The 10,697-nt window shown below is 45.9% G+C and overlaps 1 protein-coding gene across 4 annotated transcripts in view; it reads right to left on the bottom strand.

Moving 5' to 3' along the window:
- Positions 1-5,129: 5,129 nt before the first annotated feature.
- The window catches only part of Gfra1 (GDNF family receptor alpha 1), a 230,822-nt gene continuing 225,254 nt past the window's right edge, over positions 5,130-10,697 (bottom strand). For all 4 annotated transcript variants that reach the window (XM_085834268.1, XM_085834266.1, XM_085834267.1 and 1 more), the window contains 2 exons: positions 8,812-8,865; positions 5,130-8,096 (listed from right to left, as the gene is read on the bottom strand). In XM_085834268.1, coding sequence (XP_085690394.1) covers positions 7,941-8,096; positions 8,812-8,865 — 210 coding nt within the window. In that variant the 3' untranslated portion in view covers positions 5,130-7,940. The remainder of the gene's footprint in view (positions 8,097-8,811; positions 8,866-10,697) is intronic.

Below are 10,697 nucleotides of genomic sequence, written 5' to 3'. Positions count from 1 at the left end.
AGCTTTCAACTAATGGCAGGGGAGATCACCTAAGTGAACATTTGTCAGTGTTTAGAAGTATCTGAAGAAGGGTTGTCCAGGGATGCTACCGAACATTAACGATGTCCAAAACCTGACCCATCTTTTCTTGCCTGCTATGTTGTCAGCCATGCCAACACTGTCCAAGGTTGGAAGTGATCACGCAAGCTTTGTGTCGGCTGGCCACCCCAGATGCCAGCATGTCCATTGTGAAGACCTCTGTAACCTTTTAGGTTTCAACATGCCTGGTGTGGTGCTGCATATACTTCTAATTCTAGCACTGGAGAGACCGAGGTGGGCAGATCTCTCTGAGTGGAGGCCAGCCTGGTCTACATAGCAAGTCCCAGACTAGCCAGGGCTGTACAGGGAGACTCTGTTTCAAAAGGAATTTTTGATAATGTCATTTTAAAAAAAATACAGTGTAAGAGCATAGCGATCTCGTAGCACCTGTGTTATGGTTTGAATGTGACATGTTCTTTATAGGTTCCTGTCTTTGAATTGTGTGGCCTTCTATTGGGGCATTATTTCAGAAGGTTCTGGAAGCTTGAGGTGGTAGGACTTAGCTGAAGGGCAGAGGTTGCTGGATGGTGGATCTTGAGGGTTATAGTCTGGCTGCGCTTGCTGCCTGAGTTTTCTGATTCTTGGTCTGTAGAGATGTGAGGAATCACAGGCCATGGTCTGCCAGCATGTTTTCCTTAGGGAGGACTGTGCCTTCTCAAATGTGGGCTGAGATAAACCCTTAAATTGCTTTTGTCGGGGATTTTTGTCACCAAGACAAGTACAGTAACTAATATAAGCCATTTTTATATAAAAGAAAAGAATGTTTATTAGGATATTCTGGGGTGGAGGGGGCCAAAGGGACTACATACACTGTTGGGTTTGCGCAAGAGACAGACAGAAAATTCAAACATCACAGAACCTCTGTCAAAGTTCAAACGGAAAGCCAAGTCCTTCTATGCTTAGGTGGTCGGTCCTCTGAATCATAAAGCGCGGTCCAAACAGCAGCGTGAAGAAGTGTGGGCAGCCTGGGGAGATGTACAGTCATCTTCAGAGTTGACGCTCAGCATGGCAAGCAACCCTTCCTCGATGTGGAAAACCCTGGAAACAAGGTAACATGGATGTCCAGGGAACATGACCCTCTCCTAACCAGAGACCTCTTATCTAAGCCCACTCTTCTCACCCTGGCTCTGAGGAGACTGGTGTAGGGACCCTTGATCAGGTCAGAACTCTGAAAACATTCCCTGGATCAGAAGCTGTCTTCTGCATGAAACAGAACAGCAGCAGCTGAGACCTACCCTCAGGTTAGGAGGAAAAGATGCAACCCCACTGGAAAGTACAAGAGAAAACCCTGCACCCTAAATCCCACACAGCTTCTCAGCAGGAGCCGGATTAAACAGAGAAAATAATTTCAATATCAAGGGATAATGTGCACAAGACAGGAAACTCTTTCAAGCAGGCTGTGTGATGAGCAGTGTTTCTGTCCCCTGGGTGATGGAGAAGAGAGAAAAGACAGATAATTAGGAAAGCTGCAGGGCTCTGGATTTTCAACTCTCGTGAGGACATCAGCTCTTTCTGAATCCAGAAAAATCACGGCACAAGTGCTTGATTGATTACTGCAGTAAGACCGTGGCCAGAGAAGGCAGGGTGCGTTTGTGAGTCGCTTTTACAGTCAGTCTTTTTTTCTTCTCTCTCTCTCTCTCTCTCTCTCTCTCTCTCTCTCTCTCTCTCTCTCTCTCTCTCTCTCTCTCTCTCTCCCCCTCAGATATGTTATCAGTTACACCTGAACAGTAAAAACCCAAATAAAACCCAAACTCAGATCAAACACACTTCTCATGTCTGGAAGGTATTGCTGCTGCTGCTGTTGGACCATACACCAAACAGCCCTTCTGGGGTGAGGAGGAAATATGAGAGAGAGAGAGAGACAGAGAGAGAGAGAGAGAGACAGAGAGAGACAGAGAGAGAGAGACAGAGAGAGAGAGAGAGACAGAGAGAGAGAGAGAGAGAGAGAGAGAGAGAGAGAGAGATTGCCTTTACCTGTCCTTGCAACAATCTCCATACTGATCTAGTTTCTGGTGACTGTTTTTTACTATTGTAAAATAAATAAATAAATATAAATAAGACAAAACCAAACCATCTGAGTTTCCTATAGTAGGGCATCGAGTTAGGCTTCCTACTCTTCGTCTCAATTCACTTGAACCTTGGGGCTCGTGTTACACGTGGTGGACATTCGTGTTCCTTGTACAACTTCAGAGTTTTGCTATGTATATGGGCCCTGATTAAGATGGTCTGTGAGATCGGGAGGGACAGCAGAGGGAAAATGGTCTGAAAAATGAATGAACGTGATTGTGTGTGATGATGTAATCATGAGACCCATGAGCTCTGATGATGTAATCACAAGACACGAGCTATGATTATGTAATCACGAGACCCATTAGCTGTGATGACATAATCACGAGGCCCATTATTTTGTATGCTAAAACCATTTTAAAAGGAGCCCTACATTTGCTGTCCTTAGCTAAAGCAGCTCTAGAGTTCCTTCTTCCATAGCACCTAAGCTGCCTCAGCTCACTGTGACCGTCCCACTGGCACACCTGGACAGCCAAACTCATGACCATTTGAGGCTCAAACTAAGGGTGGCTTTTCTGTGTCCAGATAGGGACTGTGATATGTCTCCTGGAGACCATGTCCATAGTCTCTGTATTATAAAGAGGGCATCAAACTGAAGGATTTCAACAACCAGCAATAGTTAATGAAGATTAAAATCTCTGTAGGCTCACTGTTCTGGTAGATATGGAAGAGTCCCTTCTTCCATAGCACCTAAGCTGCCTCAGATCACTGTTGGGATTCGCTTGGGACACGGGGATGGGTGTTTATGTCTTAGTTCTCAGCAGGAGACATGGGTATCTGATCACCTTCCTCGGCCCAGGGCACTCTCAGTATTGTAATAGTCTCCTGAAGATGTCATTCAAGGCCAGCCCAGCTATGTGGCTGGACAGCTCTTGCTGCCATGGGGTAGAATGAAGCCCTTTGGTGTGATTTTTTCAGGCGACTGACATTTTAAAAGTACCTACTATGGGTTATACCTACAAAGGAAGGGAATGAGCTGGGAGCAGTGTTCAGAGTGAAACTGTCAGTCTCTGGCCAGGTTCCTGGCATCTTCAATAAAATGAAAGTAGGGATGGGTAAGAAAGTTCCAGACTGTGAAGCGAGAAAGCCCAGAGAATCCCTTCTATTGATGCTGGTGCTGAACTTGGCAGCTGCCCTTGAGTAAAAATTACCTCCTCTTCATGGCAGTGGGACAAGATGCTGATACCGGCACCTGCCAGAGGCAGACAGCCCAAGTCACAGCTGTGTTGGTCAAATGAGCTTGGAGACAGACCCCAAGGGCTTCTAGGGGCCTTGATGACTATCGGCAGGCTGCTGCACTCTGCAGGCAGTTTATTGGAACTGGGTTCGTATGCCTTCCCCACCCCTCTGGGCTGGGACTCAGGACTCATCAGAAATGCAGGTGGTATATCTAGATAATCAGCCATGCTGAGCTGCCTCTTGGAAAAAGTATGGATTATCAGAGAGCTCCAGAGATATCAAAGGGATTCCCATGAGGGTGTAGGAAGCAAGGCACTAAAGTGAAAAAGAGGGATCTCAAGAGAGGGTAGGGGAATGTGTATCTGACTTGAGGCCTTCTTCTTCCACAAAATGAGCATCTGATAGAAGGAGGATGGATTTTGGCAGTATTGAGCTTAGATCAATGGGTGAAGAATAGATGAGAGGGGGTTCCATGATGTGTGTTGGCAATAACAGAAAAGGGAGGCATGGAGGATTTGGTAAGCAACGGGAAGATAACAGAACCAACCACATCTTAAGACATCTCTCCTTAGGAAATCAACATCCTGCAGGGCACATGCCAAGCCACAGGCAGTTGCAACCTCATGGGAGTAAGGCTTCTGCAGTAAGACTATTATTCCAAGGTAATGGTTCTCCATGAAGAATCCTAGAGAACAGACTTAAGCTCGCTCAATAAGAAAAGCCACGTCAAGATTCAGACCTGTCAGACAGAGACATGAGAGTCCTTGCTCGGGATAAGAGAGAAGAAATATAGCTTCCAGGGTTGTCGAAGACATATCCCATCCCTGGCTTTTTAGTTTCTAAAAGCAAAGCCCTCCATTAGTCACCCAAACATGAGTTCTAGCACTCTCTCTACAGAGGACCTCCCGCTACTTCAGGACACTGGCTTTTTTTTTTTTTTTAGAAGAATGTCTTTATCAATAAGAAACATCAGCAGAGCAAGGATCTACTGTGACTCCTTATTGCGCCTTGATTTTGCCTCGTTTCTCCGAGCCCTGTGAGCTCAGGGCAGCTGGGCCTCCTGGAGTCATGGTGCCCAGATGATGACAATTCATTTCCATCTGTTGCCACTGTCTATGGTCTTTCCTACAAAGATGGGTATCCCAAGGTCTTATTTGCTTAGATAAAGAGCACAGCCAGGACAGCAGAGAGTAGGGGCATGGATCTCAGAGACCAAGAGCAGCATCCTAAATGCAGAGCATGAGCTGATTGAAGCAACCCCCTCTGCTCTGCACTTTGACTCAAATAAGCCGTGTCTGACTATATGAACAAAAGCTTATGTTCCAAACGATGGGTCCTCTGAGTCCACCATTTTGTAAGTAATAACTGAAGTGCGTTTATGTTGGAATCGAAGGAAATAATTTGCTAATTACATATCGCCCCCACTGCTTTTACGTCTCATTTTCTATACTCACTGATTCAAACACGCTACCACCCTTTCTCATTTCTCCAACTCAGCAGATGGGGTGTTTGGGGGGTGTCTGATTTAGAGACCAGAAGGCTCATGGGAAATGTGGTGCAGTTAAGAGTGACCCAGCCTTGGTGTACAGGCAAAGACAGCCTTGTACAACACACACACACACACACACTCAACTCGGCTCTGGAGGGTCCTCATGCTGTGTTGGGATGAACTTGAAGCTGTAACTACTAAGACATTTCCATTTAGTTACAAGATATGGAACTGCCTTAAAAATAACATGGAAACCACCCTCCAAGTACATCTAGACACAATTCGCTTTACTTGTTGAAAAATAACCTATGCCATCTTTAATGTCTATATTTTTTTTATTTGAGGTTTGGAAAAAAATCAGATGTGGAAATATAAACAGCCAGCATCCCAAATTCCCTCTGTGTTGTGCACTTCTCCTCTCATGTGCTCTCTTAAAAAGACTCTCAAACACCATCTGCTCAAGGACATTCAAGGTCAAACAGAATGAATGTGCTTCTGCTCAATGTGGCTCCATCACCTTTGTCTCTCCCCGACGTAGGCTGGATTCTGAGTCACTGTGTGGACGCAACTGTCAGTTAGCAAAATCAACTTCGCAAAGGACTTTCTGTAAGGAACCCAACCTCAGCAGACGAGAACTGTCTCTGACCAGGGAAAGCAGGGAATCACTTCCGCTCATGGGCGGCGCTCCAAGAGGAAGTCGAGTGCATAACGGACGGCCGAGTTTCCCTGTTCCAGTCTTGAGACGAAGCAAGCGCTTTGTCAAGGAGGCCACAGCAAATGGAAGGCCTACATGCTTGCCTCGGTTTTGTAGCCATCTCTGACATGTCCCTAAATGGGGTCCTTCCCACTATTTTATTTCATCAGCAACTTGTTTTCAAATCGAGGATTTGGTAACTCTCAGTCGCTTTATCTCTAAAAGAAAATGCAATTTTTACTGGTGACAGTGCTCTTCAAAGTTTAATTGGTATGTTGCCTATCTATAAGCTCTTGCTGAAGTCCCCTTGTTAGCACAGGGCTCCTGTTTCCTCTCTGATCCTCTGAAGCTAATTACAGCTGCATTATACTGCAGGGGTAATCAATAGCCTCCTATGGTGGATCACATCCAATCAGACCCTTATGCCATTAGTCCAGTGGAGATATATGCATATATCTTAATTAAAACGAAAATATGATCAGTAAAAGATATGTTCCCATTCATGACTGCCATTCTGTCGAATATGTTTATTCAACATCGAATATGTTTATTCAATGTATGAGTCTTCATGGAATGTCCCACTCATCAGGTACACTTGGATGTTGGATGCATTCCCCTCAAAAACATTGTGAAGGGGGAAAAAAAGGTTGCTACTGAGTATTTTACATTGTTATTCATTAACATTTCAATATAAATGCACTTCAGACACCAGAGGAGTCCCTCCCAGGTGAATCATTATCATCCCAAAGGCAAACCTCGGAGAGCAGTGCGGGTATCAGGAGACTGTGCACCAGGGCTCCCTGCTCTGTGGGAGGGTGAGGGGCCAGATCATACTTCCAGGGCTCGAGGGAGGGAGGGAAGATTCTCTTCCCTTTTATTCACTTTGCAGGAAACATGGTTGCCAGTATGCAACCATTAACAAATTCTGAGCCTGACCATGTAAAGCAGTCTTTAGATATATGCCTAAGGGTCTGCCCAGGCAAGGAGGAGGGCTCCAAGAGATCGTGTGTGTCTTTTCTCGAGCGTCCCCTCCTGTTCTGTGTACTTGTGCCATTCAGTTCACCTTCCCCGACCCTGTGCTGGCCCTCTAGATCCATAACCTATCATTCCTTTTGCGTGTGACAGTCTGTCATGAAGGACACAGAACAAAATACAGGAGATACTTGGCGACCTTGAATCCAAACTGTTCTAAGTTGTGGTCAGAAGCAAAGAAACGTCCATGTGCCCTGGCAGGGCTCAACTTTGAAAGAGAGGGCAGCGTATCTCCATCCCATCCCTTGTGGCCAGCCAGTCCCAATCAAAGCCGTCTCTACCAGACAACATGAAAAACCCATGTACTGGGGCTATATCAACTGCCAGAAGCGCTGTCCACTGTGGCACCCTTTACAAGTATATAACCACTCCTTACATATAGGCAGCCTTGATCTCAAGATAGATAAGACATGGGCTGGCTACTCTATTTCCTCCTGCCTGTCCACAGAAATGTGTTGTGGTTTTCTGCTAAAGCACTGGGCTTCTTGGGGGCCTGCTTTTAATGAGAGCCATATGCATGAAGTTGATGCTGGAGCTAGTGTTACTGATGAGGGGAAAGGGCTGTGTGTATTAAACCATCATTAAAACATGGGGCCGGTATCGCTTGCTTTCAAAATGTAAAAAGCTAACAGTTGGAGAGCTGACAGTTGGTAATGCTTGTTCTACATGTGACCTCGTAAGGGTAAGAAGTGGTAAGAGGTGATCTTCAGCTACATTCAGCTTCTCACTCAAGCAAAGCTCAGGAGAGCGCACCAGTGAACAATCCCCGGTGCTGTGCAAGGACCACACCCACCCTCCTCTACTGGGCTAAATGACAGCTTCTACATCTGGATGTGACCAGGGACTTTTTTGTTTTGTTGGGGATCATATAAACACTCTGTGGAGAGCATACATAGAATAGTGAACGTTAGTACAAGACAGAGTCTGCAAAGTCCACTCTTGAGGCCAACCCCCAATTGTCATCCATCCACACTAGGCTGCAGTCATGTGTCTTTAGAATCCAACGCTATTAAATAAGATACGGAAGAATCTTTATCAATAGCATCTCCTCCTCCTAGCCAGCAGAGAGAACAGGGTTCAAGCTGTTAAAACTATCATCTTCATCATCATCACCACCATCACCATCAAAAACATAAGCTCAGCTCGCTTTACAGTCCAGGTTACAAACAGTCCCCTGAAGCCACACCATGCCCCATAGTCTTCTGAGTTTGGAATTAGCCCCGTAGCAGTTCTTCAACAGAAGCCTGTGAGGGCCGCAAGAAGCTTTCTTAAAAACAACAAAGGAGTTCCCGCTGGGTGAAACTGCTTCTCAACCGAGCTTTTAAAACTGGATTTTCAGATATACAAGAGGACAGGGGACAGAATACTTGGTTTTCTTTTGTCTTTTCATACTGGATGCAGCTACGATGTTTCTGCCAATGATACAGACAACAGGGCAGCCAGAGCAGTGAACACCATCACAGGCAGTGAGCTCAGACCGCAGCTGGGAGGAGCAGCCATTGATTTTGTGGTTATGTGGCTGGAGGCACCAGCGAGACCATCCTTTCCGTAATCATTCTGTAAGAAACAATGTTTTCATTATCACCCACAGCACCTGCCCACTCCCTCAGGTTGGATTTTACCCGTGTTCTCTAACTCTACTTCCCTCTCCCTAATGGCTAGCTCCTTCCCAACAAGCTGGCCTGAGTGTTAACCACTGAGACTGAACTGGCGAACTTTTAGTTCTGAGATGGGACCATGAACGTTTGTAAGATGTGGATGGATCCTTTCGATCAACTGCTAGCCAATGCTTGCTGTTTGATCTGTGATACATTCTTTCTGATGGGAAATGTTTAAACCCGGGGGTCACTGCCTTTATGTCTTTTTCTAGACTACCTAATAGCTATGACTTCCTGGCTTCCTTCTGACTCTCCCCCACCGAGCAAGGAAGGCAGGAAGACGTGTCTGGGGAAGTGTAGCCCATGGAGACACAGGTGGATCAGAATGAATGTCAAGGACAGACAGTTGCCAGAGCCTTTTTATGAATCCCTAACCAACCCACAAGAGGTTTCATAGGATCTCAGAGTTTCCTAGCATGGAACAATGGGCTTAGAGCTGAGGCTGACTTTAGCTCTGACTTTGCAGTGAATCTTAATTCAAAGGTAGTCAATACAGAGGCTGATGAGAACTTTTCTGGATCCAAGACACTATTGGTCTTCAAATATTATATATTATGTACCCATTTCCAAAGCCTATGTCCCTATAAAGAAACACAAAGAGAAATGTCACTTACATCAGAAAGACAGAGATGTGTACTGCCCGACACATTGGATTTCAGCTTCTGTGCCTGGAGAGAGACAAAGGAGAAAAAAAGCACTCAGACATAATAGGGAAGAGTAATTAATTATGATCCATTAATCAACAGTCTAGGGCAGGGCCAGATGATAAATATAGGAGACCCAACTGTGAGCCCCAACTGTAATTTATAACATTCAAGTGGCTGCCTAATAAAGAGGTAGCAGGTAAGGTTAATTTTAATTATATATTTTATTTAACCAACTGTATTATCATTTGAACATGGAATCAATATAAGAAATTAATGAGATATTTGGCATTCTTTCTTCTCAGGTCTTCAAAATACACTCTCTGGCCCTCCAGGTCTCTGTTCAGGGATGTCCCAATTCAGAGCTCAGCAGCTACCTGTCACTGGTAGCTGTCTCAGGGATGGTACAAGCAGGGGCAGGACACTGAAGAAAGAGCTTTGAAGTGGTGACTGATTTATCTTTCTGGGTGTTAATTTGGGGAAAGTGCTACTTTCAAACATCACAACAGACACACCTGCGTATTAGTAATGTAGAGACCCCTGGAAACCCTTTCCTTTGCTGATTTGTCAATGCCCCACACCAGTCAACAAACAGCCAGTGAGGAGCTCTTAATGGTTCCTAACGGTGGGTATGGGGGCAGGGAAACTGAAAGAATTCAGTCCCTGGGCCCATGGGGCTTCTTGTTTCCTGGCAAAATATTCCATGTTTGGAGTCAGAGCACACGGAGAGACTCTCAGATGGATACCCTCTGGGAAGCATAGAGCCCTACAGACCCTGTGGTGGTTTGATAAGAATGGCCTCCACAGTCTAAAGTTTGGTTCCTAGATGGTGAGCTGTTTAGGAAGGATTCGGTGGTGTGGCCTTGTTGGAGGAGGTGTGTCAGTAGAGGGGGTTTTGAGGTTTCAAAAGCCCACACAAGAACTCTCTGACGCTCTGTCTCTCACTGTCTGTCTCTCTCTGTCTCTGTCTCTGTCTCTCTCTCTCTGTGTGTGTGTGTATTGTCTGTTTCTCTCTCTCTGCCTGCAGATCAGGATATGAAGTTTTCAGCCACTGCTCCAGTGCCATAGCTGTCTCCTTTGGACATGTTGGCTCTTCAGAGCAATCATGTAACAGTAACTCAGATGCCCCAAAATTCAAAAACTGACTCCAAGGCGGTTGCTAGAAGCTGAGCAGTGAAGGCCTAAAGCTCTTTTCTTCTTAGCTGGATCAACTCCGCCATTGGGCTTATGCCCGAGGATGCAGTGGAAGGGGCATTTCCAATACTCGGACAATGACAAAGAACAGACCTTGAAAGCTACCCAGTCAGTACAACACTTGTTTTACAAACATGGACATCTTAAGCCCAGAGAAGTTAAAATGGCTGATGTGCTTGTGGGTCACAGTCATTTTTCAGTCCCTGCCTGTTGTGATTATGAAAAGATAAAGGGATATAAGGGTATGTTCTATGGGGGTGTGGTGAGGAATGGGGGAAGAGGATGTCTCAGCGGGCCCATGCCAAGGCATCCCTTCCCCCTGAGGGACCAGCCACATGACAGTATAGCATAGAAGAGAGTTTATTTAGGGCATGGGGAGGGGAGTTAAGAGAGTTGTAGAAGGTCGGGCGTGGTGGCGCACGCCTTTAATCCCAGCACTCGGGAGGCAGAGGCAGGCGGATTTCTGAGTTCGAGGCCAGCCTGGTCTACAAAGTGAGTGCCAGGACAGCCAGGGCTACACAGAGAAACCCTGTCTCGAAAAACCAAAAAAAAAAAAAGAGAGTAGTAGAGGCAGAGAGAAAGGCAGAGAGAAGGAGAGAGAAGTAGAGGCTGGCCATGACCATGTGGAGAAAGGGGAGAAGCGAATGGGGAGGAGGAGCAAG

This window comes from Mus caroli, unplaced genomic scaffold (assembly GCF_978045245.1).
Source record: "Mus caroli unplaced genomic scaffold, Mus_caroli_1 scaffold_20, whole genome shotgun sequence".
NCBI lineage: Eukaryota > Metazoa > Chordata > Mammalia > Rodentia > Muridae > Mus > Mus caroli.
This window is presented reverse-complemented; position numbering and strand designations above follow the sequence as displayed.